The 14,845-nt window shown below is 36.2% G+C and overlaps 1 protein-coding gene across 2 annotated transcripts; it reads left to right on the plus strand.

Moving 5' to 3' along the window:
* Positions 1-11,188: 11,188 nt before the first annotated feature.
* LOC108293856 (60S ribosomal protein L10-like) lies at positions 11,189-11,983 on the plus strand. Of its 2 annotated transcripts, XM_037733841.1 has the most exons (2): positions 11,268-11,376; positions 11,458-11,934. In XM_037733841.1, the coding sequence occupies exons 1-2, from the start codon at positions 11,268-11,270 to the stop codon at positions 11,910-11,912; spliced, it is 564 nt and encodes a 187-aa protein (XP_037589769.1). In that variant the 3' UTR covers positions 11,913-11,934. The 2 variants fall into 2 exon arrangements, with proteins under 2 accessions (XP_017370939.1, XP_037589769.1); XM_017515450.2 differs by having other exon boundaries at positions 11,189-11,983.
* Positions 11,984-14,845: the final 2,862 nt, after the last annotated feature.

A 14,845-nucleotide genomic window follows, 5' to 3' on the forward strand; every position in this document is an offset into this window, starting at 1 on the left:
TCTCTTCCAGTTAATCTCATGAACTACGGAGGGCCTCAAGTCGCTAAAACACACCGGGATGTGGCCGGGATTTACACATATATTAAGGCATTCCTTCAATGTTTTGGCAGTTTGCAATTCTGTCTTAGGCTTTACTTTCTATATGCAGAGGGACCCAAGGCCAGCCAAAGGCAAGAGATTAGAGCCTTCTCAAGAATTCTTGAGCATGTACACAGCTCTTTACGTGTGTGGTTTTCTATACCCCCAGAATTAAGTCAGAGCTCTTCAAAGTTCCCTATAGCTATCTCATTCCCACGATCCTTCTTTTAAGTCTTCTGGCCAGTCTCTTGTTTTTCCCAATGGGTATTTCCACCTCAGGCAGCTGCGATACTAAACAATTGCTATTTATTGATTGTTTCCAAAAAACAACTCAGTAATAGAGCTTTTCCCACTGAGCAAGCTCTGATTTAGATCAAATAGCAACAGCCCTGTGTATGAGGTTTTACCAGGGTATCAGCAAACAAGTCAAATCGTGACAATTCTCTGGAGATACAGCTTTAGGAAAAGCTCTTTACCCAGTCAGCCCCCCCTAGTGGTTGCTTGCCTGCTGATTTTCACAGCAGCCATGGATCTGAAGAGGAGGAAATGGACATAGGGCAAGTTAACCACAAAGCTCAGTGTCCTTGAGGAGAAGCAAGTATTCTAGAATAAAAGTTCTGTGGACTGTTGCAAGTCTTAGTTTAGTTTCCAGAGTTTTGAAAAAGTTGATTTTGACAACTTTTGGCAGTGTTCATATTGCCTTTATGGAAAAATAGATTTTCACAGGTCCTTTATTCACCATTCCATAAATCTCTTCAGTGAATAACTTTTAACAAATAAAATGTGGTGGCAGTGGTACTGCAACCCTTCCAAGGCTAGGTTGTAAAGGGAAACATAAAAACTGACTCCGCTCTTGAGATGCCATCCCTTAAAATACAGAAACAATGCTTCAAGGAATCCCAGGACATATGAGAGGCTAAGTGTAGAAAATTTGATTAACAGTGCTAGGGGAGACCCCAGCCAACAGCCACAGGCAACTAAAACTATGTGTGTGAAAAGCCTTCAAGTTGTTTTCAGTCACCATCTGACAAAAACTGCACAAGAAATCCTGAGCAAAGACTTCATAGCTGAACTTAACTCTCAGAAATCTTAGTGATAATAGTAAGGTACTATTATTTCATGACATTAAATTTAGGGTAACCTAGCCATGGATTATTGGCACAGATTTGGGATACTACCCAAACTTTAAATAAGTGGCAATGTCTTTGAGACTTAACAGCAGAAAAATGCTGAAGTACCTTGAGATTACTGATAGAATTCTGAAGGGACTTGAAAAGGCTTTTGGTGAGTACCTAATAAAAAGTGAGAAAAATGTGACCGGAAAGTAGAAAAAAGGAATCCATTGTTATCTCCTGGCAGAAAGTTTAGCAACATTGTTGTCTGTGGTAGCATAGAAAATAGAAAATGTGCTTAATGAACAGGATATCTGGCTAAAGGGATTTCAGGCAAAGTGTTGAAAGTGCCACCTGGCTTCTTCTATTTGCCTATAATAAAATGAAGAGAGAGATTAGCTAATGAACAGATGGTTGAATATAAAAGAGCCAAAATTTGCTGATTTCAAAATAAAACTGTTTCTCATTTCCAGATTCTCCAAACGGCAAACAATTTTCAAATTCAGAAATAGCTTTCAGGCAAAGATCAAATCCAGGGCACTGTTCGGAAAACACTGTCTAAAAATAAAGTCAAAAAACTATGACTGTTACATAGTGTGTGTTTGAGATTCTGTGTGTCTCAGTACTGAGATCTTTATATCTATATACTTGTGTGTGTGTGTGTGTGTGTGTGTGTGTGTGTGTGTGTATACACATATGTGCACATTTTAATCTTGCAGATGTTTAAATATTTTACAATGTCACAAGTTTCCTTTACAGTTTCTGTTCTTTGTGTCTTGCTTCAATAAGCCTTTCCCACTTCAACAATATAATAACTTCCTGTATCTTTTCTTCTAGTGTTTTATTTTATTCTAATGTTTAAATCACTAGTAATACCTCTAGAATCTATTTCATTATAAAAAATTCAGTAAGTATACAGGGTTGGGTTTTTTTTACAAATAAACCAGCATGTATTAAATAGTTGTATTTCTTCAATCAATTAAAAAATAAACTATAATTTCACAAGAATCTGTATAGTCTCATGCACCAAAATATTTGTCTTAATTTATGGTTACTTGAAATTGTTTACTATTATCACCCATGTTTTTTATTGTAAGGCTTTGATTTTGGAAATCTTAAGAGAGAAATGCTTTTAAGTTGAAAACTATAATTCACATTTTAGTAAGTAAAAGGACTTGAGTAAACAGTATTTATACCCTGCTTGCCCTCAAGTCCTTATTGTGAGTAAAGGTCTTAAGGACAGTTAAGGACTTTAGAACAGTAAATAACTTTACTGTGAGTAAAGGACTTGACGACAGTTAGGTATTACAGATTTCTGAAGGCATTAGGGAAAATGCCTAGAAAGCAAATAAGCGAAGAACACCACTTAGGCAAAAATGAAAAGAGATCTTAGGAAACAATAATATCGATTGCTCAGAAATAAAATTAACTTCTAACAAAATTAATAAAGCTTTGGATTCAGGAATCTTCACGTACACAGGTCCCTTCCCAGGCCATAGGATGGGCCCTAGCAATAAGCTCACATATTGTTTTTATAGAATTTGCGGTCTGTTTTGTATTCCCACTTTCCTTCACACTTCTCAAAGTATGCATAATTGAAGATATCTTGGCAATTTGGGGATCTTGCTAAAAGACAGTTATTAAATAATGCATTTAGTTCACATTTAATAGGGTGGTTTATGTGGTCTGTAGTCACATCAATGAATGGATAAGGTATTGCTACTGTGTCTGGTGTTGGAATTCTGAAAGTATTCTGACTACCACCATGCTGACTCATCTGGCATTTGACATTTTGATACAAAGATATATGGCCAAAGAGGTAAGTATTTATTTAAATAATTCAAACTATGAAATAACATTATTTTCAATGCAATTGAAAAAGACATTTTGGAGCATTTGACTTAAAACAATTGAAATATACAGCCTTATTTGGCAGTAATTTCAAATTTATTTATTAAGAAATGGGAAAAAATTGGTAAAAACTAATAGAATATAAAACAAATGCAATACAGATGAATAATATCAATAGAAAGTATTTAACAATAAAGAACCAAAATGCTGACAAAACAAATTTCAGATAACATCAATGTTTTAAATTAAGCAAATATTTTAACTACAGTTAACTGGCTATAAGATTATTAATACTGACCTGGTGAGATGGCTCATGCCTGTAATCCCAGAACTTTGGGAGGCCAAGGCAGGATGGATCACCTGAGGTCAAGAGTTCGAGACCAGCCTGACCAACATGGAGAAACCCCATCTCTATTAAAAATACAAAATTAGCTGGGCGTGGTGGTACATGCCTGTAATCCCAGCTACTTGGGAGGCTGAGGCAGGCAAATCCCTTGATTCCGGGAGGCAGAGGTTGCAGTGACTAAGATCACACCATTGCACTCTAGCCTGGGCAACAAGAACAAAACTCTGTCTCAAAAGCAAAAGATTATTAATATTTTACAATCCAATTAATGAAGAATAATAAATTGTTTGAGCTCATTAGAAAAAGCCTGAAGTTTCTGGCTGACCTGACATGAACTATTGAAACCAATAAAGGAAGCATATAATTTGAAAGAAGGCATTAACAATGGTGTACTGATACATGTTTAATAAGCAGCTCTCCAGGGAGAAACAGATTGGATTTGTAGTTTTTCCAATGCTGTAAATACTCCATTGCCAATTAAACCTACCAATATTATGTCACTGAACTAAAAAGTCGGGAAGAGATGCAGACAATCAGCTTTTCTGATCCAACTGGTATAAGTTATTTCCATCCCATCAAATGCTATATTACAAGGAGGATATCAACTGTAAACTGATTCATGAAGATTTTCCATTAATATTTGAGAGTAGTCAGTACTCAGAAAAATTAAAATTTTTTAAATACTATAGTTCACATATGAAAGATAAGACTTTCTCAATCTGACAACAATCCTAAGTATACATATGATATACATATTGAGTTGTGAGGCCAAAAGAAACATATATTATCAATACAAATTTCAAACAATTTACTAGAGGACATACTGACTTAGGCTTTCAATCTTTTCATAAAGGTATTAGGAAGTAATGGTCAAGTGCAGCGAGAAAAATATAAAGAAGATAGAATATAAAGATGGATTAGGCAATTAAAAAAATTTAAATGCTTGTGATGTAAATGCTGTTTATTAGCTACTTATAATTTGCAATTTATTTTCTTTTTCAATCCAAACAAAAATCTACCTCGTCTCTAATTTTGTGTTCATAATCTATTTCCTTTTTCTTTTTTGTTTAATTTTTATTTTAGATTTGGGGGTACATGTGAAGGTTTGTTACACAGTAAACACGTGTCACGGGGGCTTGTACATATTATATCACCCAGTTAGTAAGCTCAGTTCCCAACAGTTACCTTTTCTGCTCCTCTCTCTCCTCCAACCCTCCCCCTCAAGTAGGCCTCAGTGTCTGTTGTTTCCTTCTTTGCATTTGTTAAAGTTATTCTCATTTAGATCTCACTTATAAGTGAGAATATGTGATATTTGGTTTTCTGTTCCTGCATTAGTTTTGCTAAGGATGATGGCCTCTGGCTCCATTCATGTTCCCACATAATACATAATCTCATTCTTTTTTTATGGCTGCATAATATTCTAGGGTGTATATGTACCACATTTTCTTTACCCAGTCTGTTATTGCTGGGCTTTTAGGTAGATTCCATGTCTTTGCTATTGTAAACACTGCTACAGTAACATATGAATGCATGTGTCTTTATGGTAGAATGATTTATAGTCCTTTGGGCATACCCAGTAATAGGATTGCTAGGTGGAATGGTAGTTCTGCTTTTAGCTCTTTGAGGAAATCTCCATACTCCTTTCCACAATGGTTTAACTAATTCGCACTCCTACCAACAGTGTATAAGGGTTCTTTTTTCTCTACAACCTATTTTTTGTTCCTTAAAAAGTATTATCAGAATATAAGTTTCAGATCCTATGATCCTTAATATATCCCACTATTGATTCACAATTTATCTTAAACCCAGATTAATTTTCAGATGCCAAGTAACAGTCTGCAACAGTTTTGTCCTCCAATGGTGAATTTTGAAGGGAAATATTTCACACAAGAGCTGAGATTTTTCAAAATCCATCACTTATAAATTTTATTTTTGGGTGTCCCTTGATGTTTCTTCATTTGAAAAATCAGGTTGACAGGTTTTTATATGATTTCTAAGATAACTATTTTGGGGGAATCAAGTTAAGTAATGTATGGAAAAATATTTTTATAGTTTAAAAAGATATACGTCATCCCTGAACCTAGCTTTATTATTGTATTATATACAAGGTATGCTGTGGCAATATAGTTAAGTTCAACACAGTAATCCTCAAAAATTTGCTAAATTTCCAGAAATAACTTGGCAATGTAATTTAATTATGTTAAAATGTCCTATTCAAATAAATTTAAGACGTAAATTTTAAAATTAAAATGCATGTAAAAATTGTTAATCTACCTCTATCCAAAGGATACAGAGTCTTTCAAGTAAAATGATGAAATAAGTGAGGCTTTCAGGGATGCCTTCCTCCTGAATGCCTTTAAATATTCTTTAGCACCAAATAGTATGGCGCGTTATAAAATATCCAGCCATACATACTTGCCTCTTTTTTCCTTCTCTGATTAAGTCTCTGTATTTGCTGCTATGGAGAAAAATCATAATGTGAATGAATGAAAAGGTTGGACAGATATCTTAGTGAGTTTGGGCTGCTGTAGCTAAGTACTACAGACTAGTGGCTTATAAACAACAGAAATTTATTTCTCATAGTTCTGGAGACTTGCAGTCATACATTAAAGTGGCGCAGGTTGGGTTCTCCTGAGTGTCCTCTTCCAGTTGCAGACTGCCAACTTTATGTTATATTTTCATGTACTAAACAGAGGGCTGGTGTACTCTTCCGGACTCTTTTTATAATGGTATTCATCTACTCACAAGAGTGTCACCTTTATGACCTAATTATCTCTCAAAGCCTCACCTCCCAATACCATCACCTTAGAGGTTGGAATATCAACATATGAATTTGGGGAGCACCAAATATTCCTCTATAAAAATAAGTGAAGCAAAGCTTTTTAAAAAGCTTTCCAAAGTGCTTTATCAACTGGAATTAGTGGTTTCATAAATAAATAACCCATAATGTAATTACTAAAGCTGATTGCTCACTTTTAAAATTAAAAAAAAAAAAAAAACTGTTTAATGGATAAAGTAGTCATCCATTAAAAGTACAAGATGAATTTAACCTGAAAAAGAGTTGGCTGTTGTGATATAAATGATTAAATAATGTATATATTTATAAATATGTGCTTCACGCATTTCTGTAAACCTTGTAAATCACACAAACTACTGCTAAGTAAACTGGGCAAGGGAAGTAATAACATTGCTCCCATCATTATGCTTTTTAAATTAATAGACAGAAATTTGGTTCTAAAGCATAGGAAGCCCATGCCTTCAATATGTGGGAGGCAAATTTCATACACAGCACCCCAACAGCAGTTCAGTGTTTCTCAAATTTAAGAGAAAAGGACTTTCAAAAACTGATGTAGAGTCCTATGTTGATTCAAATTGTTTATTATATAAAATATCTTTATGATAGCATTTCTTAAATATTTATCATCATAAAACTAATTGATGGCTTATATATTTTGTACAAGTATGAAACCTAAACAAGTAAATTTAAAAAGTATAAGGGAAAAAAATCAACCAAATTTTAGTAAGCATATTTGTATGCCACCTTTCCTTGATTTCTTTCCTACTTTTTTTCAGCTTTCTGGAACAATGTCAAAAGTCATTCATTTGGGGGGAACTCATTCTCTACAAACAAAGCACAAAGGCCAGTGTACATGCTCAGTTCCCATATCCAAAGTAAAAAAAAGATTCCCAAAGAGAGAAAAAGAAGAATGTCAAAAATACCAGTCAAAAAGGAAATTTATTAGGGCTCTGGGCTAAACAGTTAAACTTATCTGACTATATTTCTGTTAAAAAATATGTGCATTTTTGCACGCTTTCTTGTCAATAGATAAGAGACCATTGTGAATCAAGTGCATGAGAGACTGGCAGCATGACCACCCATCAGCCATGACAATAGGCACAATTCACTGATTTTGAAGAAAAGGCCAGTCATAGCCAGGACTCTTTTATATTCATGACCCAACTCTAGGAATACTGTATATAGACAGTCAAATTGCTCACCTAGTCTCAAAAACATTGAGATTACAGCCCCCCAGTGTGAAGCTACTAAGAAATGCAGATGAAAATGACTGTTAGTCATCAGTGGAGCCTTCATACTTCATTGAGAGCCTAAGTGAAACATGATCTATGAATCACAGTATATTGTAAAACACCCAGTGATGGTACTCTATGTAATGACTGAATGATCAACAATGCAGATGCCTCCTGTAGCAGGAGAGGGCATCCATGGTGTGTGCCACTCAACATATTAGACTCCAGTGCATGTTCTTCTTTGAGAACAAAGTCAGGTTTAGAAACATTTGAAAGATGCTACGAAAAAAAGGAAAGTAAATGCTGTGTGGAACTAATACACAGAACTGTTATTTTCCAGCCTTTGCATGAAAGCAGAGGATACCTGGAATTTGATTGTATTTCTCACACTGTCTAGCGCTAATTACAAGTAAGTAATCAATAAGTAAAGTACTTACAATCAGTAAGTAAAGAATAGGGCAGGCCTGTTACATAAGGGTTGTGGAACAGGAGGGAGAAACCACGGAGGGAAACTGTTTTACAGTCGAAGCTGAATCAAGTTGAAACATTCATGTCTGCCCACTTTCTAAGGGCTCCTAAAAAAGATCTCTCCCTGATCATTCTAAAATTTATTATTACTGGGTATGCATTATTAGCATTAGCAAGACAAGTTTATCTTTTCTGTCTTGTGTATACACACCAAATGGCAGCATGCTGGACCTGGCTAACACTGGCTTACAGAAGCTGATTGTGCACATCTCTCCCCATCTTTGTGTTCGGTAAATCACACTGATGTTCGAAACTGATGACGGAGAGAGTATTTCTACCAAAAATGTCAGCAAACACTACAAATCAGGGATTTCTCCTCAAATTCCCAACCCCACTATGAGCAGGTTGTTAAATGTTTATCAATACCCCAATGCACCTCCTTAGTGTATGTATTCATTGTGCTACTGGCCACACTGATGCCCAAAAACAGGGGACAAAACAATGAACCATAGAGACCAGACATACTTCTGTCCTCATACACCTTAATGGTCTTATGTAGTTGCTCTGCTTCATTCCTACCTTATCCCATATCTCTACTTGAGAATGTTCTACCCATTCTTTAAGCCACCTCTATTTTCCATGATATTACTGTCTCCCTTAGTTATATATTTCAAAGCAGACAAGTTTTACATAGTTTTTGGCAAAGTTTGCTTAGCATGGTATATGCTGTGCATGGCAAGAGTAGAGAGATAGGGAAACACTCAAAATTTTGGGATTGATTGTGAGGAATGCTTGTAATATTTGAACAGAATGGTGGTACTAAATGCATTTTCCCACAGGCTTTCCTCTAATATCTGCAGAGCTCCAGAAAGGAGTATAAATAGAGGATCCCAAGGTGGCCCTCCCTTTTCTCATTCTACCCTCCTAATCTGCAACTGTGAAGGGCCTCATGCATAAGTGGAGTAGAGTGGCCAACCCTCCCACTTTGCTTGGTTTTAAGGGGTTTTGCAGGACCCAGGACTTCAGTGTTAACACTGGTACAGACCTGGACAAACCAGGATTGGTAAGCTTTGGATTAAAGAAAGAAACTTATGCAGACAGGCCCCGACAGCAACACAGCATCTGCTGGTCAGAGAATTCTAGGGTTTTGGCAACATTAGTCAGGTGGGAGATCAGGCAAGTGTGAGTGTGTCATTGCACATAAACTCTGGGAGTCTTCCTTTTGCCTCACAACACCTCTCTCCTAGGCACTATCATAGATTCAGGGCATGTAGTAGTATAAAAAGATACTAACTTGTATATAAAGTCAAATATTTTAAAGTATGTTCAAGCTATGATGTGTTTTCTGCAGCATTGCAAAGGCTTCCTTTCTGATCTCCCTGCATACATTTTTTAGGCTTGTTTCAGTCTATTCACCATACCATAACCAGAGTGATAAAACCTATGCAAAGCTCATTAATGGCCTTGCATCAAAGATCAGGGTTCCTAACTTGGTAAAATGGGCCCTGTATGATATGCATGACCACAAAGCTCTCTCTCTCACACACACTCTGGGCTCATGTTATGTGACTCAACCTCTCACTCATAGTCACATTGGCCTTACTTTAAGTTCTTTAAAATGTTCCATATTTCTGCCTGCTTCAAACCTTGCATATGTCAGATCCCATGTGCCCATAGTCACTACATGAAATTGCTTCCCCGGTAAAGTTTTCCCTTTCCATTTCTCAATCTAGATCAAGGTCTTATCCCTAGACTCATCCCATGGTCTCAGGGCTTACCTTGCTTTTCCTTTTTTGGCACATTTTACACTTTGTAATATAATGACATATGAGAAACATCTAAATCTTCTCCTAGGCTTGTAAGCTTGGTGAGAGGAATACAGTGTTAGCTACTTTATCTCAATATTCAGGCATATAGTAAACAGAAACTAGTTGAGAAAAGGGGGAAAGAAGAAATGAAGAAAAGGGAGGTATGCAAGCTTTCTTAAAGGTGAGAAAGTTTTCTACATTGGGAGTTTTAATTGTTTTATCCTATGTATTTTGTAAAACTCCACTCACTTTAAGGGCAGGAGTTACTTTGTAACAACTTATTTTTCTCCCTTAAAGAAAAAGCATTGGTAGAATACATTCACATTGGAGTGATTTTGTTCCACGATGTCATGAATTTGTGAAACAACATTAAAAAAAAAAAAGCTAGAAAAACTCAAGTAGGGTTTGTAAACTATTAATTTCTTTTCCTCTATCTTCTTCCTCCTTTCCTACACTCTGATTCCTGTCATAATATTTTTACAAACTCTGAGAAGGAAAAAAAAGATTAAATTTAGTCTCAGGACGGGACAAAAGATTACTAAAGCGCAAACTATTACTCTTTTATATGGTTTCAGCAGCTTTAACATTTGAAAATGAAAATAGTTTAAAAAAATCTAGTTGATGTTTCAATTTTGTATATATCATTTTGATAATAAAATCATTTCTTTAGGCCAAATAAAGAAGACAGTTTCATGTTTATAAAACAATTGCCAAGCTATAGATACAACAGATATCTTCTCTTTATCCCTCTCTCCACTCCGGCTCTCATCTCTTCCTGAGTCTCATCACAGCACTCATGCCAAGAAGCCACTTTATCCAGGGAAGGTGGCCACATACTACAAGAAAGAGCAATTGATCTACAAATGCTGACAGTGAGATACAAGATGTGGAAAATGAATTGGCCAAACTACAAACAGTTTGTTGAATAACTGGAAGGATTTTTCTTCTCAAATTCTAGAAATGTTTTTTTTCTTTAGACAAAGTCTTTCTCTGTGGCTGGAGTGCAATGGCACGATCTCAGCTCACTGCAGTCTCCACTCCCGCCTCAGTCTCCCAAATAGCTGGGACTTCAAGCTTGCGCCACCATGTCCAGCTATTTGATTTTTTTTTTTTTTTTTTTTTTTTATTTTTTTTTTTTTTTTTTTTTTTTGAGACAGGGTTTCACTATATTGCCCAAGCTCGTCTTGAACTGAGCTCAAGCAATCCTCCTGCCTGGAAATTACCTCTTTTATACTTAAGGCAAAGCTGAAGGCAGGGGCTCCTAGCCCAAGATGGCCAGCAGGAAGGAAGTGGCTCTTGCACCTTTGGAGGGAGGCCCAAGTCCTCGCCCAGCAGCTCAGGGGCGTCTACCCGCAGCTGCCTCTCGGCTTACCTCAAGCGCATCAGGTTACGCAGGCATGGAGGCTCCACGTGTCACTGCATCTATGGTTGACAGGTTGTGATAGAGAGAGGTCACATGTTCCTCAGGACTCTATGGTTCTCGCGCGAGTAGGAGCAACGCACGTAAGACGCGCGCAAGCGCAGTTCGGGGAGCACGCTTTCACTTCAACGCACTGCCGAGGTTCCTGCGTTGCCATGGGCCGCCGTCCAGCTCGTTGTTATCGGTATTGTAAGAACAAGCCATACCCCAAATCTCGTTTCTGCCGGGGGGTTCCTGATGCCAAGATCCGCATCTTTGACCTGGGTCGAAAGAAAGCAAAAGTGGATGAGTTCCCACTCTGTGGCCACATGGTGTCTGATGAATATGAGCAGCTGTCTTCTGAAGCCCTGGAGGCCGCCCGTATTTGTGCCAACAAGTACATGGTGAAAAGTTGTGGCAGAGATGGCTTTCACATCCGAGTGCGGCTCCATCCCTTCCATGTCATCCGTATCAACAAGATGTTGTCCTGTGCTGGGGCTGACAGGCTCCAGACAGGTATGAGAGGTGCCTTTGGAAAACCCCAGGGTACGGTGGCCCGGGTCCACATTGGTCAAGTCATCATGTCCATCCGCACCAAGCTTCAGAACAAGGAGCACGTGATTGAAGCCTTGCGCAGGGCCAAGTTCAAGTTCCCTGGACGCCAGAAGATCCATATCTCCAAGAAGTGGGGCTTCACCAAGTTTAATGCTGACGAATTTGAAGACAAGGTGGCCAAAAAGCACATCATCCCTGATGGTTGTGGAGTCAAGTATGTTCCCAATCGCGGCCCCTTGGACAAGTGGCGGGTTCTACACTCATGAAGGCTCTGATAGCACTGTCTCCTTGGGCAATGCCAGTTTGACTTTGCTTACTAATAAATTCTGTTTACTGGGAAAAAACAACTACTTATTAAGTTTAATATTTTTAAATATCCAATGTTTCAGAATATAGACTACTTGAGAATTTTTTTTTTCTATTCAAACAGTTTTAATGGCAAGTGTTAACTTTCCTTGCTTAAGTAAAACTATACAATTTATAGAGAAAGCCATTACTATTTTAATCAAACACTTTAAATTTAGCAGAGTATAGGACAGTATATTATTGTAGTAAAGTCATAAGTATGTGGCTATCATTCATTACCTTGAATAAAAAAATAGATTTGTGTGAAAAAAATTTATTGTTTATAGAATGTAAACTAAACAATAGGGATGAAAATAATTGTAGGCATTAATGATATTTCAACTACAGCCTCTTTGGAGCTAGTTTATTTCTAACTTGGTTGTTTACGTTTTTCTATAAATTTCTGTACATTGTTTTGAGAATTACCTTACACCTCTGATTATCAGCCTTAGGACAATTGAGTATCACTGAAAAGGCTTTTACAGACGAACTTTACATTGTCTCACAGTCAAGAGATAACAGTCCAATCTTTTTTTCATTATGGAAAGGTCATAGGTGACAACAGAGTTCATATTACTTGTATCTGAACTCCAGTAGAACGAAAAGAAGAGAGAAAAGGACACTAAATTGGCAATCTGTACTCTAACAGGACACTAGAGACAGTTTGCAACTGTAGGTGCTTGTCCTGCATTTAGAGTTACATTGATCACAAAGGTCCTTTTTGTTCTATTTTAGAAACTACATAAGCTAAAATTCCTGAGTTTGTACTACATTAGAAGAAGAAATTCCTGTTCTTAACATTGACTTAGCCTTTTGAGTCTCAATCCTGCAAACAGTGCCTTCAGTGTTTTTATTCTAATGGTTCATTTTCAAAGTCAACACATTTAATGAAAACAACAAAAGGAGTACTAAATAGTATAGAAACACATACTACTGTTTAATTTTCATTTATTTAAGCAATTGCTATGTTAGTCTTAACATGTTTTATCTAGCTGGATATTTCTTTCAGGCGCTTGCTGTATTTCTTATTTGTATATTTTTAAGCTAGGTTGCTATTTTAAGATGTTTTTCATGTTTGCATTTTACCATACTTTCAAAAACAAAAATTAAACCTCAAAAACAAACAAAAAAAAAAAGAGAGAAAGAAAAGCAATACAAAATACCATAAAATAAGCAACCCCTTAGCTTCTAGTACAACCATGGTCCAGCTTTGAAAATATTTTCCATCTTAATTATTTCCCATTCTCTTTGGTCTTACAACCTCTCAAATCATCTTGACCTTCAAATTTGGAACTCTGCACCCACTAAATACTGTATACAGGAGGAGAGCTAAAGATAAGCTCATCAACTTCCTTGTCCTAAGAGATTGGTAACAGTAATTGTTCATGCATATAGATATTGGGAGTGAAGAGGAAATGAAAGATTAAAAATTCATTAAAAACTGGTAGGTAGCTGTCAATAAATTTTTTATTTGAAGTATTTCACAGTTTCATAAAGATTATATATAAATTATTTTTTAAAATGTTGACATAACAGTCACTTTTACTTGTTTTTGTTAAAAATCCTTCCTACTAATTTTCCCCAAGCCAGAATTTTGTTTTTTCAGCATTTTTCTATTTTAGAGTCATTCTGATTATTTTTTAAAAAATTGATAAAACAACTTGGCCGAAGGATAATGTAATCATAATTTTGCAGAGTTCATTATTTTAAAATTTCTATTCAAAATGGAAAATTGCATTTGGGAACATATATTCATATATTTGTATTCTAATACTGCAATAAAATTAACTGTTTGCTCGTTTGAAATAAAAAATTACAAGTGCAGTTAACTAAGTTCAAGCAAATACTGCCCAAAGAACCTTTTTGTTTAATTGATGAAATCTCTAGGTTTTAATGGAAAATACTGACTAAGAAGACAAAGAAAATTTCAGTAGGACTATGTACTATATCAATTTAGTTTTAAAAAGCACATTTCATAAATGATAGTTACATAATCCATCATTTTTACTTCCTCAAAGTATGCAATTGTATTAAGCATGTTTAGCTTGAAAAGTCTTTAATTTCTATAAAAATATATATCAGCTCTGCCATGAATTGGCTGTCACTAACATTAGCAAGCATTTTCTCTCTGCTTTAGCAGCCTTGTACTGCCTACCCTTACATAATTTAAGGAGAGCTTTCTGGCTCTCAGAATGTTACTTATTGACTTAAAGATTAAGCAAAAACATCATTTCACCCCATTCGTCTACCTGACTTTATAATAATGCCTTTTTGTTTGTATTTTAATGTAAAGACTTTATTTTCCTAAAAATGCCTATGTATTATTTTTTAAAAGGAAGTTAGGTGAAACATAGTAAAGTCAAAATAATTAAATTAGACCTGTGATAATAATTCAGAATGAGGTTATTGTCACCCAACAATCAGTAAGAAGAAAAGCTGGTGTCAGGTTGTTTGGATTTGAATCTTAGTCTTTTACTTTCTTGGGCAAATTACTAAGTATCACCATTCTTAGTAATTTTGCCATCTATAAAACGAGGCAAAGACATTGTAGTTATAAGGTTGTTTGTAGGATTAATGAGATAATGCATTGAGAAATTGATTTTTATTATTATGATGATTATTTTTTGAGACAGGGTCTTACTCTGTCACCCAGGCTAGAGTGCAGTGGCCTGATCATGGCTCACTGTAGCTTTGACCTTCCCGGCCTTAGGTGATCCTCCCATTTCAGCATCCTGAGTAGCTGGGACTGCAGGCATGCATCACTATTCCCAGCTAACATTTTTGTATCTTTTGTAGAAGTGGGATTTTTCCATGATGCCCAGGCTGGTCTCTTAACTCCTGGGCTCAAGCAATG

The sequence above is a fragment of the Cebus imitator genome, unplaced genomic scaffold (assembly GCF_001604975.1).
Source record: "Cebus imitator isolate Cc_AM_T3 unplaced genomic scaffold, Cebus_imitator-1.0 Scaffold551, whole genome shotgun sequence".
NCBI classification, from domain to species: Eukaryota; Metazoa; Chordata; class Mammalia; order Primates; family Cebidae; genus Cebus; species Cebus imitator.

Bases quoted from the DNA above. Each gene is read 5' to 3' on its own strand.
- LOC108293856 (XM_017515450.2), top strand. From the start codon at position 11,268: ATGGGCCGCCGTCCAGCTCGTTGTTATCGGTATTGTAAGAACAAGCCA.